Here is a 20,992-nt window from a genome sequence, read left to right on the forward strand (position 1 = left end):
GGGGGATAGGAAAGAGGGGGAAGACGGGAGGAGGAGGAGAGGAAAGAGGGGAAGACGGGAGGAGGAGGAGAGGAAAGAGTGGGAAGATGGGAGGGGGAGAGAAAAGAGGGGGAAGACGGGAGGAGGAGGAGAGGAAAGAGGGGGAAGACGGGAGGAGGAGAGGAAAGAGGGGGAAGACGGGAGGAGGAGAGGAAAGACGGGGAAGACGGGAGGAGGAGGAGAGGAAAGAGGGGAACACGGGAGGAGGAGGAGAGGAAAGACGGGGAAGACGGGAGGAGGAGGAGAGGAAAGAGTGGGAAGATGGGAGGGGGAGAGGAAAGAGGGGGAAGACGGGAGGAGGAGGAGAGGAAAGAGGGGGAAGACGGGAGGAGGAGAGGAAAGAGGGGGAAGACGGGAGGAGGAGGAGAGGAAAGAGGGGGAAGACGGGAGGAGGAGAGGAAAGAGGGGAAGGTGGGAGGAGGAGGAGAGGAAAGAGGGGGAAGATGGGAGGAGGAGGAGAGGAAAGAGGGGGAAGACAGGAGGAGGAGGAGAGGAAAGAGGGGGAAGACGGGAGAAGGAGAGGAAAGAGGGGGATGACGGGAGAAGGAGAGGAAAGAGGGGGATGACGGGAGGAGGAGGAGAGGAAAGAGGGGGAAGACAGGAGGAGGAGGAGAGGAAAGAGGGGGAAGACGGGAGAAGGAGAGGAAAGAGGGGGAAGACAGGAGGAAGAGGAGAGGAAAGAGGGGGAAGACGGGAGGAGGAGAGGAAAGAGGGGGAAGACGGGAGAAGGAGAGGAAAGAGGGGGATGACGGGAGAAGGAGAGGAAAGAGGGGGATGACGGGAGGAGGAGGAGAGGAAAGAGGGGGAAGACGGGAGAAGGAGAGGACAGAGGGGGATGACGGGAGGAGGAGGAGAGGAAAGAGGGGGAAGACGGGAGAAGGAGAGGAAAGAGGGGGAAGACGGGAGGAGGAGAGGAAATAGGGGGATGACGGGAGGAGGAGGAGAGGAAAGAGGGGGAAGATGGGAGGAGGAGAGGAAAGGGGGGAAGATGGGAGGAGGAGAGGAAAGAGGGGGAAGACGGGAGGAGGAGAGGAAAGGGGGGAAGATGGGAGGCGGAGAGGAAAGAGGCGGAAGACGGGAGGAGGAGGAGAGGAAAGAGGGGGAAGATGGGAGAAGGAGAGGAAAGAGGGGGAAGATGGGAGGAGGAGAGGAAAGGGGGGAAGACGGGAGAAGGAGAGGAAAGAGGGGGAAGACGGGAGGAGGAGGAGAGGAAAGAGGGGGAAGACGGGAGAAGGAGAGGAAAGACGGGGAAGACGGGAGAAGGAGAGGAAAGAGGGGAAGACGGGAGGAGGAGGAGAGGAGAGAGGGGGAAGACGGGAGAAGGAGAGGAAAGACGGGGAAGACGGGAGAAGGAGAGGAAAGAGGGGAAGACGGGAGGAGGAGAGGAAAGGGGGGAAGACGGGAGGAGGAGGAGAGGAAAGAGGGGGAAGATGGGAGGAGGAGAGGAAAGGGGGAAGATGGGAGAAGGAGAGGAAAGAGGGGGAAGACGGGAGGAGGAGGAGAGGAGAGAGGGGGAAGACGGGAGAAGGAGAGGAAAGACGGGGAAGACGGGAGAAGGAGAGGAAAGAGGGGAAGACGGGATGAGGAGAGGAAAGGGGGGAAGACGGGAGGAGGAGGAGAGGAAAGAGGGGGAAGATGGGAGGAGGAGAGGAAAGAGGGGGAAGACAGGAGGAGGAGAGGAAAGGGGGAAGATGGGAGAAGGAGAGGAAAGAGGGGGAAGACGGGAGGAGGAGGAGAGGAAAGAGGAGGAAGACGGGAGAAGGAGAGGAAAGAGGGGGAAGACGGGAGGAGGAGAGGAAAGGGGGGAAGACGGGAGGAGGAGGAGAGGAAAGAGGGGGAAGATGGGAGGAGGAGGAGAGGAAAGGGGAAGATGGGAGGAGTAGAGGAAAGAGGGGGAAGATGGGAGGAGGAGGAGAGGAAAGGGGAAGATGGGAGGAGTAGAGGAAAGAGGGGGAAGACGGGTGGAGGAGAGGAAAGAGGGGAAGACGGGAGAAGGAGAGGAAAGGGGGAAGACGGGAGGAGGAGAGGAAAGGGGGGAAGACGGGAGGAGGAGGAGAGGAAATAGGGGAAGATGGGAGAAGGAGAGGAAAGAGGGGGAAGATGGGAGGAGGAGGAGAGGAAAGGGGAAGATGGGAGGAGTAGAGGAAAGAGGGGGAAGACGGGTGGAGGAGGAAAGAGGGGAAGACGGGAGAAGGAGAGGAAAGAGGGGAAGACGGGAGGAGGAGGAGAGGAAAGGGGAAGATGGGAGGAGTAGAGGAAAGAGGGGGAAGACGGGTGGAGGAGAGGAAAGAGGGGAAGACGGGAGAAGGAGAGGAAAGAGGGGAAGACGGGAGGAGGAGAGGAAAGGGGGAAGACGGGAGGAGGAGAGGAAAGAGGGGGAAGATGGGAGGAGGAGGAAAGGGGAAGATGGGAGGAGGAGAGGAAAGGGGGGAAGACGGGAGAAGGAGAGGAAAGAGGGGGAAGACGGGAGAAGGAGAGGAAAGAGGGGAAGACGGGAGAAGGAGAGGAAAGAGGGGAAGACGGGAGGAGGAGGAGAGGAAAGGGGGAAGACGGGAGGAGGAGAGGAAAGTGGGGGAAGACGGGAGGAGGAGAGGAAAGGGGGGAAGACGGGAGGAGGAGGAGAGGAAAGGGGAAGATGGGAGGAGTAGAGGAAAGAGGGGGAAGACGGGTGGAGGAGAGGAAAGAGGGGAAGACGGGAGAAGGAGAGGAAAGAGGGGGAAGACGGGAGGAGGAGGAGAGGAAAGGGGAAGATGGGAGGAGTAGAGGAAAGAGGGGGAAGACGGGTGGAGGAGAGGAAAGAGGGGAAGACGGGAGAAGGAGAGGAAAGAGGGGAAGACGGGAGGAGGAGAGGAAAGGGGGAAGACGGGAGAAGGAGAGGAAAGAGGGGAAGACGGGAGGAGGAGAGGAAAGAGGGGGAAGATGGGAGAAGGAGAGGAAAGAGGGGAAGACGGGAGAAGGAGAGGAAAGAGGGGAAGACGGGAGAAGGAGAGGAAAGAGGGGAAGACGGGAGGAGGAGGAGAGGAAAGGGGGAAGACGGGAGGAGAGGAAAGGGGGGAAGACGGGAGAAGGAGAGGAAAGAGGGGAAGACGGGAGAAGGAGAGGAAAGAGGGGAAGACGGGAGGAGGAGAGGAAAGAGGGGAAGACGGGAGGAGGAGGAGAGGAAAGGGGGAAGACGGGAGGAGGAGAGGAAAGTGGGGGAAGACGGGAGGAGGAGAGGAAAGGGGGAAGACGGGAGGAGGAGGAGAGGAAAGGGGGGAAGATGTGAGGAGGAGAGGAAAGGGGGGAAGACGGGAGGAGGAGAGGAAAGAGGGGGAAGACGGGAGGAGGAGAGGAAAGGGGGAAGACGGTAGGAGGAGGAGAGGAAAGGGGGAAGACGGGAGGAGGAGGAGAGGAAAGGGGGGAAGATGCGAGGAGGAGAGGAAAGGGGGGAAGACGGGAGGAGGAGAGGAAAGAGGGTGAAGACGGGAGGAGGAGAGGAAAGAGGGGGAAGACGGGAGGAGGAGGAGAGGAAAGGGGGGGAAGAGAAAGAGGGGCATTTGTTGATCTGAGATCTTGGTTTCTGAGGTTGCGGTGGAAAGTGGTAGACAGGTCCTTGGGTCAGAGTAACCAGGAGAGATTTTTTCCGAGACATTTCCACTAAGCAGGCACTCTCACATGGCTACACCCTCAACAGAAGGAACAGTCGCAGAAAGGCCGTTCATTCCAGAGGGAGAGTCAAGGAAACATTTGTTTTGGGCCTGCACTCCAGGGGTTAAAAGGAAACCCCAGAACTCTCCATGAATGTGTAGGGTAAGTTTGGGATTCAAATCTATACTTCCTCTGTGTCCCAGAAACAACCTACTAAGAAAATGTGAGAGCCAACAAAACAATTTCAGCCAACAAAACGAAAACAAACAAACACAAAACTAGCAAATTAGAATCCCAAGGTTTTACTAAATATAGCCATTCTTTGAATAATTATTGAGCACCTTCAAGGGCAACACTATGGTCAGTGGGGACACAGCAGCAAACAAAACAGAATATGAGAATGACCAGATAGATATGATAAAACAACTGTGTTTATTACAATGCTCAAAGATTTATAAGAAAGGATTGGAAACATGACCAAGGAACAATGTACGAGTATAAAAAGAACAGGCAAGGCCGAGCGCACTGGCTCACACCTGTAATCCCAGCACTTTGGGAGGCCGAGGCAGGCGGATCACCCGAGGTCAGGAGTTTGAGACCAACCTGGCCAACATGGTGAAACCCCATCTCTACTAAAAATACAAAAAATTTGCTGGGTGTGGTGGCGGGCACCTGTAGTCCCAGCTACGCAGGAGGCTGAGGCAGGAGAATTGCTTGAACCCAGGTGGTGGAGGTTGCAGTGAGCTGAGATCATGCCATTGCACTCCAGCCTGGGCCACAAGAGTGAAACCCCAACTTCGTCTCAAAACAAAAATAAAAACAAACAACAGAAAAAAAACCAGGCAGGTTTGAAATGAAACCAAGTAGAACTTCTTGGGAAACAATATATCAAAATGGAAAACTCAGTGGATGAGTTACACATCAAGTTAATTAGAGTTAAAGATACATCTACATAAGTTATCTAGAATGCAAAGAGATAAGAGATACGATGGAAACATTAAGAGAGACAAAGCAAAGGAGGAGATGGTTTAAATTCTGTCTCATTGGAGTTCCAGGAAAAATGGAGAAATCAGGAGTGAGGCACTTAAAACAAATGGCTAAAATTTTCTGGACTTCATCAAAGCCACGAAACCTCAGGTTCAAATAATTCAAACAAACAAAAACCTTCAATCAGCAAAAATTAAAAAGAAATCCAGAGCTATCAAGCCATAAAAAGACATGAAGGAATTTTTTTTTTTTTGGAGATGGAGTTTCGCTCTTGTTGCCCAGGCTGGAGTGCAATGACATGATCTCAGCTCACTGCATCCTTCAACTCCCGGGTTCAAGCGATTCTCCTGCCTCAGCCTCCTGAGTAGCTGGGATTACAGGCATGCATCACCATGTCTGGCTAATTTTGTATATTTATTAGAGACGGAGATTCTCCATGTTCGTCAGGCTGGTCTTAAACTCCTGACCTCAGGTGATCCATTTGCCTCAACCTCCCAAAGTGCTGGGATTACAGTTGTGAGCCACTGAGCCCAGCAAAGATTTTTTTTTTTTTTTTTGAGATGGGATCTCACGCCAGCCCAGGCTGGCATGCACTGGTGCCACGATGGCTCCCCATAGCCTCTGCCCCCTGGGCTCAGGTTATTCTCCCACTTCAACCTCCCAAGGCTGGGACCACAGGTGCACCACCATGCCTGGCTAATTTTTTGGTACTTTTTGTAGAGACAGGGTTTCGCCATGTTGCCCAGGCTGGTCTTGAACTCTTGGGCTCAAGTGATTCCCCCACCTCTACCTCCCAAAGTGCAGGGATTTATAGGCATGAGCCACCATGCCTAGTGGAGGAATCTTTAAGTGCATATTGCCAAGTGAAAGACGCCAATCTGAAAATGCTCCACACTGTATGATTCCAACTACATGACATTCCAGAAAAAGCCAGGGCCTGGAGGGACTGAGGAATATGTGGCTCCATCTAGTCACTCTAATCATAAGGGATTTTTAGGGTAGTGCAACTATTCTGTGAGATGTGGTAATGGCAGATACATGTCCTTCTGTATTTAGCAAAACCCACAGAATGAGCAACACAAGGAGTGAAAGGGAAGGTGAACTGTGTAGTCAGTTAGTAACAATGTATCAGTATTGGCTCATCGATGATACCAAATGTAGCACCTCAGTGTGAGATGTTAATAACAGGGGAAACTGTGTAGGGGACACACAGGAACTCTCTGTACTTCCTGCTCAATTTTTCTGTAAACACAACACTACTGTAAGAAAGAAAGTCTGTTAATGAAAAAATAAAAAAGAAATCCAAACTTTGAAACACTGTAGCAAGACTACAGGGCACCAAGGCAAGGAAAATATCTTCAAAGCAGCTACAGGGAAAAGCAGATTAGGTAACAAATAGGCTGACAGCTGATCATCCTCAACAGCAATGGAAGCCACAAGGCAAGCAAAACGCACATATTCAAAGGGCAGTAAAACAGCATCTACATGGAATTACCCACCTTCAAAAGTCATGGGCGAGGCTGGGCGCGGTGGCTCATGCCTGTAATCCCAGCACTTTGGGAGGCCGAGGCGGGCGGATCACCTGAGGTCGGGAGTTCAAGACCAGCCTGACCAACATGGTGAAACCCTGTCTCTACTAAAAATACAAAATTAGCCAGGCGTGGTGGCGCATGCCTGTAATCCCAGCTACTTGGAGCCAAGATCACGCCATTGCACTCCAGCCTGGGCAACAAGAGCGAAACTCCATCTCAAAAAAAAAAAAAAAAAAAAAAAAAAAAGTCATGGGCAGATGAAGGCGAAGTAAAGATACCTTCAAGCAAATAACCAAAGGGTTTTAGCATCTAGCTGCTCTCACAGAGCCTGACTCTGCCCTCGGAGTGTGTGGCTGAGCCTCTCACCTTTGCAGTGGGCGTAGGGCATGGTAAGGGTGTAATCCTCGGCTCGGTTCAGGAAGGTGAGCGTGGCTTTGCCGTCCAGCAGCGCCGACAGCGAGTTCCCTGCAGAGACAAGAGACAGCAGGACCAGTGAGTGCGGACAGCCCCTTCACATCTGAGGCCACCCCTAAGTCACAGGGTCTGAGCTCCTTCCAACAGCTGAACACGCTCCTGGCACTTCCAGTGGTGTGACTGTGCGTGAGTCACTTAACCTCTCTGGGCCTCAGATTCTGTAAAATCCTTGTCCAGTGTGCACAGGACATCTGTGCTGAGAAGTTATTTCACCTTTGACTTGTTAGTGGTTTATTGCAGTTGCAAAACTGCAGATTCGCAGGGTGGAGGCTGCAAACTTTTTCAAACTCGACTGAGCCCTGCTCAGATTTTAAACATCCCTATGGAGGGGGTACGCCTCGCTTGGGGCCACGAGTCACAGGTACTGCTGGTGAGGAGAGGACAGAGTTGGGAAAGGTGGGCTGAACCTGAGGGTCGCACCTGGGACCCCCTCCCAGACTTCCGCACACCCAGCAGAGAGCCGAGCACACAGAGGCAACAGGCGCACACCTGCCCATGGATGAAACTGATGAAAAAGGTACAACGGATGGGATGAAATGTAAACGGACACTTTTCTGAGCACCCAAGTCTGCCAGGCCCCAGAGCAGCGCAGTCCAATGGGGCTGTCTCTGAAGACCAGAGCTTCCCTCCTGCCTGTCCCACTCCGGGGCCAACACTGAGCCTGTGTGATTTGGCAATAGAGGGACTGCAGTTTCAGTTTCATTTCTTTTTTTTTTTTTTTTTTTGAGACAGAGTCTCACCCTGTCGTCCAGGCTGGAGTACAGTGGCAACATCTTGGCTCACTGCAACCTCCACCTCCCGGGTTCAAGCGATTCTCCTGCCTCAGCCTTCCCAGTAGCTGGGATGACAGGCACGTGCCACCATGCCCGGCTAACTTTTGTATTTTTAGTAGAGACAGGGTTTCACCATGTTGGACAGGCTGGTCTCAAACTCCTGATCTCAAGTGATCCACCCACCTCGGCCTCCCAAAGTGCTGGGATTACAGGCGTGAGCCACCATGCTTGACCTTAAGTTTCATTTCATTTTAGCCAATTCAAATAGTCATGCAGTGCTCTGGGGCTGCTCAGCCCCAGTCCGCACCTTTCCATGTAGGTGCCCTCTCTCAGTCCCCACAGCGTCCCTACAAAAGGTGCCCAGTCTCAGCTCGGGGAGCTGCGGGCAGCTCTGCCTCATGGCCGGGTCTGAGCACCTGACCACCACATGGTCTCTGACTAGGAGGGGTTGGGAGGGACAGGCACATGGCCCCCATCCAGATCTTGGTCCACTGGCTCCTGGAGTCCTCCCGACCATCACATTTCCCTGAGGCCCCAGGGAGCGCCCGGGGTGACCCCCCTCACCATAAAACCTGGACTTGGCTGTGATGCTGCCACTGATGCAGAAGCCGTCCTTCCGGTTGCTGACGTGGAAGGCAGACACGGGCGGGTGGTGGGACACCTGCGTGCAGGGAGGCGGCTCTGTAAACAGCCCCGGAAACAGGTAATCCCAGGAAGCGAGAGCCCAGCTTCCCCCAAAAAACCTGTCCCTGTCCCTGACGCCACATCTCCTCCCCCGGTCCCAGGATTCGGGTAGGGGCCTTCCTGGCTCTCGCTTACGACGCCCAGGGCAGGTAGGCCTCAGCTGTGGGGCTTGCGGGCCCTGAGTTGCCCCAGAAGGCCCCATCGGGAGATGGGACACACTGTCCTCTCCCTAGGGAGACACTGTCTGCTGTCACAGTCATGGTGGTGTCTGCACCTTCTGCAAGAATCCCTGTTGGCAGCGGCTGGGTCCATAGCCCTTCCGGTGTGCAGGATGTGGGGTCCCCTGGAAGCCGGCCCTCGGGGTCACGCTTGCCCCTGCCTGCTGCCAGGGCCCCGCCCCCACAGAGCCCCGCCTCACAGAGCCCCGCCCCATAGAGCCCAGCGCCCAGGCCGGGTGCAGCGGAGGTGCTCTTGCCTGCTCTGCTATGTAGAATGTGCGGCTGTCAGTCTGCGGGTGGAACCAGCAGCAGCGGAAGGTCTCCCCCAGGATGGGGTTGTACGGCTTCTTGATTCCCTGCAGACAGCAGAGACTTGTGTGAGGAACCAGGTGGGTAAGAGGCCCGCTGTGCAGAGCAGGTGAGGGATGTGGACGGAGGGGCAGCGTGGGTGGGCTACCCGCTGCCTGCTGGCCTGGTTTGCTGCTAGCATCTGGGAACAACACCTCACTTCTGCTTTGCAGGGACTATGCTTTGCCTGTGGTTTACATTCTTGGGGGACAGCCTCAGGGGAATCCTGTCCACTTCTTAGCTCGGAGAAGGGACACGAGACCCTGACCTTGTCACACTCTCCTTGGACCTTGGGTGTAACCTGCACACAGCCTGCTGAAAGCCACGGAAGGCACCAGGCAGTCAGAAGTCCTGCCTCTACCCCAAACCTGCTGTACGACTCAGGCCATCCTTTCAACTCTCTGAGCCTCAGTTTCCCCATCTGCACAATAAAGAAGTGGAACCACGGTCGTGGTTTTCAAGCTTGCTTCCCATGGAACCCCAGGGCTCTGTGGTGGGGTCAGGGGAGCTGCGGGCCCTCTTGCTCACTACAACGAGAGCAGCCCTGCTGTCACTGGAGTCCTGGGTTTGGGGTTCTAAAAGGGGTTTCCATGGCTAAAAATTTATGAAAACCACAGATCTCAAAGGTACCTTGAGGTTTAAGGTTTAAAGCTCCTTTCTTTTGGCACCATCTGTAATACAGCCTGAGGCTGTTTTCTTGGGGGGTGGGGAAGGGGTCCAGCTTGGGGCCTTGAGGGATGAGACCACCCTTGGGGACCCGGCCTGAGCCATCCAGGGCCCCAACTATGGGAAGTGGGGCCCTGTCCCCCATCACCAAGGACCTGGGCCCTCTGTGGGGGTGACCAGGATCCTTCTAAGCCATGTGGGGTAGGGGGTGGCCCAGGGACTCAGGGAAGTGCCAAGGGACGAGGGCTGAGCAGACAGACTCCTGGGCCGGAGCCCCACCCTCCCTGGCTGGCAGGGGCTCACCTTGGGCTTCTTGTAGAAGCCAGACAGGTACCACCGCAGCACCAGCTTCATGCGGCTGTAGGCATCCTCCTCCACCGCAGCCCTGCCATGGGGCAGGAGAACGCTGACCCCAGCTCCGGGGGCCGTGGGCCACCCTCCCTTTCCCTGACCCTTCCCTCCTACCATCCCGACCTCCACCCACTCAGCTGGAAACAGGCCACTTGGCCCAGGCGCTCTGGTCACCCCCAAGCAGGATAATTTTCTCTGGGGAAGTGGGTTCTTCTAATCAGAAAGTGCCAGGGCTGCTCCCACGCTGGGGCAGAGAGGACACTGCTGACCTGGGCTGCCAGGGTGCCCCTGTCTCCAGGAAGCCTCCCTGCCCATGCTCTTGTTCCCACCTGCTCCCTCTGCCTGGCTCCTGAGCCTGCAGCCCCCTTCCTGCCTCTGTTGCCCCCTTCCAGTCTCTGCAGCCCCCTTCCAGCCTGCGTACCCCCTTCCAGGCTCTGCTGCCCCCCTTCCAGCCTCTGCAGCCCCCTTTCAGCCTCTGCAGCCCCTTCCTGCCTCTGCAGCCCTCTTCCAGCCTCTGCAACCCTCTTCCAGTCTATGCAGCCCCCTTCCAGCCTGCGCAGCCCCCTTCCAGCCTCTGCAACCCTCTTCCAGCTCTGCAGCCCCCTTCCAGCCTATGCAGTCCCTTCCTGCCTCTGCAGCCCTCTTCCAGCCTGTGCAACCCTCTTCCTGCCTGTGCAGCCCCCTTCCAGCCTCTGCAGCCCCTTTCCAGTCTGTGCAGCCCCCTTCCTGCCTCTGTAGCCCCCTTCCTGCCTCTGTAGCCCCTTTCCAGTCTGTGCAGCCCCCTTCCTGCCTCTGTAGCCCCCTTCCTGCCTCTGTAGCCCCTTCCTGCCTCTGCAGCCCCTTCCTGCCTCTGCAGCCCCTTCCTGCCTCTGCAGCCCTCTTCCAACCTATGCAGCCCTCTTCCAGCCTGTGCAGCCCTCTTCCAGCCTGTGCAGCCCTCTTCCAGCCTATGCAGCGCACTTCCAGCCTGTGCAGCCCTCTTCCTGCCTGTGCAGCCCCCTTCCAGCCTCTGCAGCCCCTTTCCAGTCTGCGCAGCTCCCTTCCAGCCTCTGCAGCCCCCTTTCAGCCTCTGCAGCCCCTTCCTGCCTCTGCAGCCCTCTTCCAGCCTCTGCAACCCTCTTCCAGCCTATGCAGCCCCCTTCCAGCCTGTGCAGCCCCCTTCGAGCCTGCGCAGCCCCCTTCCAGTCTCTGCAACCCTCTTCCAGCTCTGCAGCCCCCTTCCAGCCTATGCAGTCCCTTCCTGCCTCTGCAGCCCTCTTCCAGCCTGTGCAACCCTCTTCCTGCCTGTGCAGCCCCCTTCCAGCCTCTGCAGCCCCTTTCCAGTCTGTGCAGCCCCCTTCCTGCCTCTGTAGCCCCCTTCCTGCCTCTGTAGCCCCTTTCCAGTCTGTGCAGCCCCCTTCCTGCCTCTGTAGCCCCCTTCCTGCCTCTGTAGCCCCTTCCTGCCTCTGCAGCCCCTTCCTGCCTCTGCAGCCCCTTCCTGCCTCTGCAGCCCTCTTCCAACCTATGCAGCCCTCTTCCAGCCTGTGCAGCCCTCTTCCAGCCTGTGCAGCCCTCTTCCAGCCTGTGCAGCGCACTTCCAGCCTGTGCAGCCCTCTTCCTGCCTGTGCAGCCCCCTTCCAGCCTCTGCAGCCCCTTTCCAGTCTGCGCAGCTCCCTTCCAGCCTCTGCAGCCCCCTTTCAGCCTCTGCAGCCCCTTCCTGCCTCTGCAGCCCTCTTCCAGCCTCTGCAACCCTCTTCCAGCCTATGCAGCCCCCTTCCAGCCTGTGCAGCCCCCTTCGAGCCTGCGCAGCCCCCTTCCAGTCTCTGCAACCCTCTTCCAGCTCTGCAGCCCCCTTCCAGCCTATGCAGTCCCTTGCTGCCTCTGCAGCCCTCTTCCAGCCTGTGCAACCCTCTTCCTGCCTGTGCAGCCCCCTTCCAGCCTCTGCAGCCCCTTTCCAGTCTGCGCAGCCCCCTTCCTGCCTCTGTAGCCCCCTTCCTGCCTCTGTAGCCCCCTTCCTGCCTCTGCAGCCCCTTCCTGCCTCTGCAGCCCCTTCCTGCCTCTGCAGCCCTCTTCCAACCTATGCAGCCCTCTTCCAGCCTGTGCAGCCCCCTTCCAGCCTCTGCAGCCCCTTTCCAGTCTGCGCAGCCCCCTTCCTGCCTCTGTAGCCCCCTTCCTGCCTCTGTAGCCCCCTTCCTGCCTCTGCAGCCCCTTCCTGCCTCTGCAGCCCCTTCCTGCCTCTGCAGCCCCCTTCCAGCCTCTGCAGCCCCTTTCCAGTCTGTGCAGCCCCCTTCCTGCCTCTGTAGCCCCATTCCTGCCTCTGCAGCCCCCTTCCTGCCTCTGCAGCCCATCCCATCCAGCTCGAGGGTGCAGGGCTCAGGGTGCATGGCAAGTGCTTGGGACTGACCCCCCTCTCACCACGGATGGCTGGCTCCTCCCAGGCCCATCTTGGAGACAGGGCCCCCTGGGAGGCTACAGCTGCAGAAACAGTGGGCTGAGATCAGCCATGGGATTCTCTGGAAGCCCCCACAGGGCAGGTAGGGGCTGGGGGTGCCGCAGGGTCTCATGCAGATGCAGGACGAGGTGTGGGGTGCCCCTCCCAGCATGGCGCGCACCTGGAGAGCAGGTCTGCGTGGTAGTAGTAGTCGGAGAGCTTGTTCAGGAAGGAGCGCGGCTCCAGTACGAACGTGGGTAGCACCACGCGGGACAGGTCCATGCCTGGCCGTAGCTGCTTCAGCAGGGTCCACATCAGACTCTTGTTCTCCTCTGACACTGTCTCCACCTGGGACGCCTCGCCCAGCTGCAGCAGACAGGCTGCAGTCAGGCCCTGCCCGGAAGAGCCGGGAGGAAGGGGTGGCGGGACAGTGGCAGCTCTGGCTGGAGGAGGCTGTACCTGCCACCCCTTAGGGTGTAAACCCCTGACCTGGCCTCCATGGCCTCATGAGGCTGACTCAGCCCCATCAGATGTGAACTCTTCCCAATGCGTCTCCACCCCACCCCTGGAGCACCCGCAGCCCAGGTCCAGGCCCGCTCCTGTCTCTGCTCCTGGCCCAGGGACCCCATGCCCTGCCCTCCTCAAAGTCCAGGGTGCAGCCTCCCAACACCTGCTGTTGAAACCTGTCTGTGTATCATGGGGCCCTGGGCCCAGGGAACAGAGAGACTGCAGCCCACCCTGTCTTCACAGCTGCCTGGGGAGGCAGGGATTTGGCCTGCTCTTCCATTTTTTAAAAAAGATTATTGTAACATTTCTTTTTCTGTTTTTGAACCACTTTATTGAGGTCTGATTGATATACAGAAGCCTTCAGATATTGAATGTGGACAACTGGGTGAGTTTGGAGGTGAGCCTGCTCCTGCAAAACCGACACGGGCACGTGAACTCACCCCTCACTTCCGAAGCCTGTGTGCCCCTCACGAAGGCCCCCTCATCTCCTCCTTTTCTGAGACATCTAACCCTCACCACAGCTCCCGAATACATGACTTGGGGTGGCAGGGCTCCCCTTACTCACTCCAGACTTGCACCTCACCGCAGCCCCAGGGAACGGGGACCCTGGTCCTCCCCCTCCACAGAGGGGACAAGTGACTTGTCCAAGGTCACACAGCTGCTATGCGGCAGAGGTCAGATCTGAACTCAGGGCTCTCTGCATTTTTAGCCCGACGGCAGCTGCCCCAGGGAGCGGGCAAGATGGAGTATGGCCTGTGAGTCCTGCATCAGGATCTCATCCCCGCTGCTGGGACTCCTCAGGCAAATGGCTTCACCTCTCTGTGCACGCATGGCCACGGACAGATCCTGGTGGCACTGGCCCAGTGGACAGTGTGCGTGGACACCCAGGAGCCATGTCTGACCCCATGAGGGGTCATGGGGAGCCCAGTGCTGTAGCTTTGGGGCTTGGAAATCATGGGTAGCTTCGGCTGTCAGGAATCCTGCTCTGTCCATGTGCTCCCGTCCCGTCCTCCTTAACCCTCTCCACCAGGCTTCTGCCGTCTTCTCTACTGAGACTGTCTTGCCGTAGGTCCCCGCCACTCCTCACTGGTCCAGCAGCCATCCCTGCTTCTCATCCTGCCCCACCTCTCGGCCCAGCTGGCTCTGAGACACCTGGGCTCCTGGATCCTCCCACCTCCCTGCCCCACCTCTGTGAAGCCTTATCTGTGCTCGGCCTCTGAAGGTTGGGTGCCCGGGCCCCTTGGCTGCCCGCTCCATGCCCTCTGCCCGGAGCCCCAGGCTCGCACCTGCAGCAGCCCGCTCTGCCTGGCTCACAGCAGCGTCGCTCATCACCGTCTGGCTGAGATCTACCCAATCCAACTTCCGAAATACCCTGAGTCTGCCCACTTCTCCCTTCTCCATCACAGCTGGGTCCAGGGTGTCCTCAGCTTTCTCCTAACAATGGGTCTTCTCTACGGGTGGCCCAGTGTCCACCCCCGCCCCTCGGCTGTCCCGAGGCCCTTGCCTAACCCGCCGGTGGCTTCCCCAATACTCTCAGCCCGAGGCCCCCAGGGCCCTCGGTCCACTCCCCACGGGCCCATCCTAACCTTCCCATCCCCGCACAGGAGCCTGAGCTCTGTGGGAACAGCAGCCCGCAGGGAGGCCATGGTGTTCCACTGAACACAAGGATTTCACAGACCACGGATGAGCCCCCTCTGTCCCTGTGCAGAGCAAGATGCGAACACGACGCTGTCCAAACAACAGCAAGGAACGAATTCCCCTTTCCTGCTGAAACCGGGACTGCCCCTTGCCCTCAGTGACAGCCACGGCCTTGCTCTTGTCTCGCCTCCCAGGTGAGAATGACAAGATCCCAGATCACAGAGCCCCCCGTTCCTGACAGCCCCCACCCCAGAGCGAGCCCGGCTTCCTCAGCCTGCACCCGTCACCCAGCGGAAGCTTAGATCCTGTGATTCCTTCCGGACTCCCCTTCCTGAGGCGCCCCACGGTGCCCAGGGCCACGTGAGTTCTCTCCAGCTGCGGGGAGTCAGCTGCCCTGGCTGTTCATCTGCAGGCATGCTCTGGGGACACTGCTGCCCACTGCCTGCTGCCTCCCTTGAGCTCGTGCGCTGGTGGTCCTTCTTCTTGGAACGCCATCCTCCCTCCCGTCACTCACGTCTTCAGAAAGAGCCCATGGCCCGGCTTGCCTCCCTCACCTGCTCCCCAGCCTCCTCTTGTGTTTGTGGGTTTATCATCTATGTTTCCTGCTGCCCATACACTGGGGGCCCAGAGCCCAGGTCTGTCTCATTCATGGCTCTCCCAGGGCCCCAGGAGAGCACCAGGTGTGCAGGTGCCTGTGAGCAGGGGACTCAGGTCCACACGCCCTCCTCTGTGCTCCTCCAGGAAGTGGGGCCGCCCAGCAGATGGGGTCAAGGGCCCCTCCTGAGCCTCCTGTTCTCGCATCAGCGCATTCCAGCCCAAGGAGGGAGTTGCCTGTTTGCAGCAAACCCCTGCCCGATCCCCGCATCTGCATGCCAGCCAGCCAGCCAGCAGGGCAGCCTCTTTGGAAGAGGGGAGGAGCCTGTTTACCTAAAAGACAGCTCCTGGACTCACTGCCAAGTGATGGGGACAAAAGCCACCCCCTGGGCCCTGCGTGCTCCCCCCAGGATGAGGCATGGCTACCTCTGCTTCCAGAACAAGGGGCCGAGGCAGGGGAGACGCGTGGGGCTCCTGGCTGGGGGGCTCTCACCTCCCCCAGGTCCTCCTGGACCTGCTCCACATAGGTGGTCCCTCTCCGCGCCGAGGCCCCAGGGGTCTCTGACTGGTCGCTGCCACTCTCCGTCTTCCGGCTATGGTCCTGGGTCTCGGTGTCTGACTCCTCGGGGTTCTCTCTCTCCGACTTGTCTGAGAACGCGTCGTTCTCCAGGGAAGACCCGTTCAGTCTGGAAGGTGGATGGTGCCAGTGGGTCCCTGTCACAGGTGAGACCCCAGCACAGCCCTCTGGGCCGCCCACCCCTCGCTGCTCCGCACTTCACATACGTTCCTGCCTGTCGTCACCTCCACAACCCACATTTGACACGATCAGCCCCGTTTTATAGAGGAAGGAACCGAGGCTCCCAGGGCACACTGCAGCGAACAAGTCCCTGCCTGCAGCCTGCAGCCCACCAGAGCAGCGGCTGGGGCCGTCCTCTCCCCTCTTCCTCGCCTACAAGGAGACCCTGTGAATCAGCACCAGCCCCTGTGCCCTCGCCCCACTCACGGGAACAGGTCTTGGTCTGGGTGGACGGTGGCTGAGGCTGGCAGCCCACAGAGCGATGAGGGTGATGTGTCTGGCGAGGTCCCTGGCTCCCCGTCTCGGCCCGGCTTGCAGGTGCCCAGTCTTAGCAGGCTAGAGCAGCGCAGGGCCAGCTCCAGGGCGTCCAGCCAGCAGCGACCTGTGGGGCACACGGGATGAGCATGCCCCACCCCCACCTCTGTATATCCCGCATCCCCCAAGGGGCCACCAGGAGGCTCCCCCTCACTCTGACTCTTCAGGGACCCACCCCCTCCATCCCAGACCCACCCCTGGCCCTGCCCCAGCAGGGACATGCCCTCCCTTCCTGCCCCCACATCCAGCTGCAGATTGTGTGGGGGCAGACATCGGGAACCCCTGAGGATTGAGGACTTCCCAAGTAGGCAGACCCGGCCTGGGGACAGGTGTGCCAGGGGAGGCAGCCCTGCAGAGGCGCCTGGGGATGCTCACAGCACATCCCCACGCACCTCCACCACCCACATTGCTGACGAGGGGCTGGCATAAGTGACCCCTCCAGGTCACAAACCCAGAACACTCGGAACCAGCCTCCCACCCTGATGGCCACCCACAGGTTTCTGCAGGTGGAGTTAGGGAGGAGGGTCCTCCCTCACTGGGAAGCACTGGTCAGGGTGCCAGGGGCTTCCTGCCGGCCTGGAGTCCAGGGAGGAGGGTGGGGAAGGCTGAGGAGGGGCTTGCACACCAGGGAGGAGACCTGCCTGAGGCCGCCCAGAGGCTCTGTGGGCAGCGGTGGAGCAGGGGCTGGTCGACAGCTGGGCGCCTCCAAGCCCCACTCTGGGCCCTGTGCCCTGCTGCCTTCCTAAGCAGGGTGACAGCACCACCCAAGGGTCCTCCTGTGGGGCACGTGTCCACCTGGGTGACACTGATGTCCTGGTGTGATAACAGCGGCCCCCGCACTCAGAAGAGCATCTCGTGGTGGCCTGTGACAGGTCACACTAATAATAAGGTTTTTGTTTGTTTGTTTTGAGATGGGGTTTTGCTCTTGTTGCCCAGGTTGGAGCACAATGGCACGATCTCAGCTCACCGCAACCTCTGCCTCCCGGGTTCAAGCGATTCTCCTGCCTCACCCTCCTGAGTAGCTGGGATTACAGGCATGCACCACCACACCCGGCTAATTTTGTATTTTTAGTAGAGACAGGGTTTCCTCATGTTGGTCAGGCTGGTCTTGAACTCCCGACCTCAGGTGATCTGCCTGCCTCGGCCTCCCAAAGTGCTGGGATTACAGGCGTGAGCCACCACACCGGGTCAATAAGTGTGTTTTTTGTTTTTGTTTTTTTGTTGTTTTGAGATGGAGTCTCACTCTGTCACCCAGGCTGGAGTGCAGTGGGGTGATCTCAGCTCGCTGCAACCTCTGACTCCAGGGTTCAAGTGATTCTCCTGCCTCAACCTCCCAAGTAGCTGGGATTACAGGTGCCTGCCTGTAATTTTTTTGTATTTTTAGTAGAGATGGGGTTTCACCATGTTGGCCAGGCTGGTCTCAACCTCTGGGCCTCAAGTGATCTGCGTCGGCCTCCCAAAGTGCTGGGATTACAGGTGTGAGCCACTGTGCCTGGGCTGTTAGTAAGTGTTATTCAAAGAAAGCCTCCTGGGGTCACGTCAGGTGGGAGGATGGGGCTGAAGAGCATTGAAGGCGGTTCTGTGCCTCTCTGAGCCTCTGCCTTTTCGAGCTCCTGGAGACAGTGAGTTTCTCTCCCTCACTTTGAGATCCATGAAATCCTGCTCTTCGTGGGGCATCTCAGGGTCCAGTGTAGGGAGGGGCCTGCCTAGACAGTGGCTCCTGGGTCTCTAGAGCTGCCCTTCTCATTGGGTTGGGGGGATATCTGGGATCCTGCTGGTTCCACTGCAGGCTTGGTTGGTGCCAGAGCGGCCAAGCCTGGGCTGAACACCAGGGTTGGGGGAGGGATGGCAGTGGATGGTGGTGGGGAGCTGGAGGGGTCACAACTGCTGAGTTGGCCCCAGGGCCTGAACACGTGTGCTTTGTAGCTGCCACAAAGGACTAGACATCCTGAATATTATGCATCCTTTGAAGCTCATTCCGAGACCTCTTCCTCCTCTTCCTGGAAGCCCACCCTGATACCCACAGGGGCTGCAGACACCTCTCCTCCCGAATGGTGGCCCACACCCTATCAGGGGCTCAGCTCACACCTCAGCCCAACCTGCCTTATCTGATGGTTGGTTATCCACCTCACCCAGGAGCACAGAGGCTGTGGGCTGCCCTGTCCATCCCCGGGCCTGCATGGGACCTGGCACAGAGTGGGGGACTCAGGATGGCCCAGGAAGGAGCATGGATGTGGCATCTGAACACCAGGGGTGATGTGGCACCGAGACTCCAACCTGAGAGGCACCGGAGCCCCGTGGTCAAGGCCAGACTGCTTTAGGTCTGCACCACCGGCGGGATGGGAGCCCCTCACCCCACTGCTCTGGGAGGCATCATCCTGGGGTTAGAGGAGGTGGAGCAACCGCATTTACCCAGAGCAGCCACTGGAGGGCGAGGTGGGGTAGGGCCCCAACCTCAGGTTAGAGGGAGGAACGGCCAAGAGGGAATCCCTCCAGGTGCAGGATCATCGCAGTCACAGCTGCCTGAGCGGCCACTCAGGGAACAGCAACAGCGTGCAATGCATTTGGGAGTCAGGGAAATTCGCATTCTAGCACTTTCTTGCTGGCAGTTTGCCTGTGCCTCAGTTTCCTGATCTGTCTAATGTGGATGATAACAGTAGAACCTGTTGTTTCAATGGTGCCTGGTGTGAAAGGAAAATCTTGGGCCCCTCAAATCACTAAGCTAAAGGGAAAAACGCAAGCTGGGAACTGCTTAGGGCCAACCTGCCTCCCATTCTATTCCAAGTCACCCCTCTTCTCACTGAGATAAACACATATCTCATTGTCTCCTTTGGAGAAGCTCATCATTAACTCAAAAAAATGCAACCATCTTTCTCTTATCTACCTATGACCTGGAAGCCCCTCCCCGCTTGAAGTTGTCCCGCCTTTCCAGACCAAACCAATGTTCATCTTACATATGTTGGTTAATGTCTCATGTCTCCCTAAAACCAAACTGTGCTCTGGCCACCCTGGGCACATCGTCAGGACCTCCTGAGGCTGTGTCACAGGTAGGCGTCTTCAACCTTGGCAAAATAAACTTTCTAAATTAACTGAGACCTGTCTCGGATTTTCAGGGTTCAAACATTTTGGTAACCACTGAAGGATTCTGAGTGGAGATGCCCCTGACTTTTCACAAGTCTCCTATTGGTGCTTGGTACCAGCTTGAGCTAACTTTATGGCTCAAACCAATAAGACAATTTGCTGAGGCCTGGAAGCACCTCCCCCCGCGCCCCACCCCCACCCCCTGCCGCAGAGAATCCCTGATCTCTCAAAATTTGGTCGAGATCTAAAGTTTATTTTGCTTTACAACTTCTCTTTTTGGAGTTTTACTTGCTTCCGATACAAGGAAGGCAAGTTTTCTCTGCTTCCATGACGACGGAAGGCAGGTAACTCCTTTATGGAGTTCGAGCTTGCTTCCAACAGGGAAGATGAATTTTTTTTTTCCTGCTCCCAGGATGGTGGAGATCTGAGTTTTCAGCCTGAGACCCATCCCTAGGGAAGTAACTGAATTGTGGTTTGTCTTAGCTAAAGTTAAGATTAACAACCAGCTGGTCTTAATTTCTCCTTACCATTAGATCACTCAGTGATCACGTAAGTTGTGCGATTGTTTGTTTCGCTTAACTGTTTTTTTGTTGTTGATTGTTTCTGTTTTTGTTGTTTTGGTCTTTTTCCCATTGACCTCTATCTGGCTTGATCAAATCTGAAGGAAGTTCCAAATTATGGGGAACAAGGCCTCTGAAGTGGCTGAATTCCCCTCCCCACCCCCACACACAATGGTGGCGTGATGGGGGGAGAAAAACGGCCAGCAAAAGGAAAAAAAAAAGAGGAAACATTTTGATTTTGACTACTAAGGGGCTTTATTCATATAACAAGGCCACATTTTCACTAGCTAGGCCAAACTGAAAGAGTAATGACTGTACTTCTGTGTCCTCGTTGAAATTTGTCCTAGTTGAAATATGGAATGAGATTTAAAAAGATTTTTTCAAAGAAGCTCAATGGTTAAAAGTCAGTTTAATGAAAAGCTAACATTCCAAGCTGTGTGTGTGTGTGCATATCTGTGTGCGCGCATGTGTGTGCATATGTGTGTATATGTGTGTGCGCACATGTGTGTGCGCGCACATGTGTGTGCGTGTGTGTATGTGTGTGTGCATGTGTGTGCATATGTGTGTATATGTGTGCGCGCACATGTGTGTGCGTGTGTGTGCATGTGTGTGTGCATGTGTGTGTGCATGTGTGTGTGTGCATATGTGTGTGTTTGTATTTAAGAGACCTTCATGTTTCTGTTTTTGTTTTTCTCCTAGGACCTTGTGTTTTTTTGAGCAAAAGGGTTTTTTCTTCTCAGTTGACCGAATTCTGTTTCTTGATTTACTTCTGCTGTCTCTCCTTTCTCTTGCACCTTCTGCCGCATGGGGGACCTAAAATAGTTTATAGTAGCCTGGGGTTCCTTAAAGAAAATGGAGAGGGTGCCAGACTCCCCTTGGGGGAGAAACTTGTTTTTTCTTATGAAACCCCAAGAATGTAAACAGACAAGTTTGTCTCAGCTCTTAAACTGCTTACTTTTGTATTGTGTAACCTGTTTTGTGTTTTCTTTTCTTTTCTTTTTTTTTGACTAAAGTAGTTATTGCAACAGTGGTTACTCTTGGGCTTTTAAGGAAGAGTGTGGTTTAGACACTTAGAAATGTCTTTGTTTAAAAAAAATTTGTAAGTGCACTATAAAAGCATCACGTGGTCTAACCTCATGATAATTCTCCCTTTTTGGAGACCCAGGATTCAGTGTGGGCTCTTCCCAGAGCTCAGAGATCCAGTTAAATGATAGGTAGTCCCTACTAAATAAAACTGGTCTCCTTATGCAATCCTATGATAGATTTCTATAATTTTGTTTGATTTGGCATCCATCTTTAGTCTCCCTCTAGCACCACCAGACTTTTTCTCTCTGTACCTTATGCAAATTTTGCTATTTGATTTTCACCTGAGTTGTTTCCCTTAATATGCAA

At 56.5% G+C, this 20,992-nt stretch overlaps 1 protein-coding gene across 2 annotated transcripts in view; it reads right to left on the bottom strand.

The window, feature by feature from the left end:
- OSBPL5 (oxysterol binding protein like 5) overlaps positions 1–20,992 on the bottom strand; it is an 89,839-nt gene that overhangs the window by 15,750 nt on the left and 53,097 nt on the right. For both annotated transcript variants that reach the window (XM_024346911.3, XM_024346912.3), the window contains exons 8-14: positions 15,852–16,026; positions 15,342–15,534; positions 12,291–12,475; positions 9,652–9,733; positions 8,592–8,690; positions 7,997–8,093; positions 6,552–6,650 (exon numbers count right to left, since the gene is read on the bottom strand). In XM_024346911.3, coding sequence (XP_024202679.1) covers positions 6,552–6,650; positions 7,997–8,093; positions 8,592–8,690; positions 9,652–9,733; positions 12,291–12,475; positions 15,342–15,534; positions 15,852–16,026 — 930 coding nt within the window. The remainder of the gene's footprint in view (positions 1–6,551; positions 6,651–7,996; positions 8,094–8,591; positions 8,691–9,651; positions 9,734–12,290; positions 12,476–15,341; positions 15,535–15,851; positions 16,027–20,992) is intronic.

The sequence above is a fragment of the Pan troglodytes genome, chromosome 9 (assembly GCF_028858775.2).
Source record: "Pan troglodytes isolate AG18354 chromosome 9, NHGRI_mPanTro3-v2.0_pri, whole genome shotgun sequence".
NCBI lineage: Eukaryota > Metazoa > Chordata > Mammalia > Primates > Hominidae > Pan > Pan troglodytes.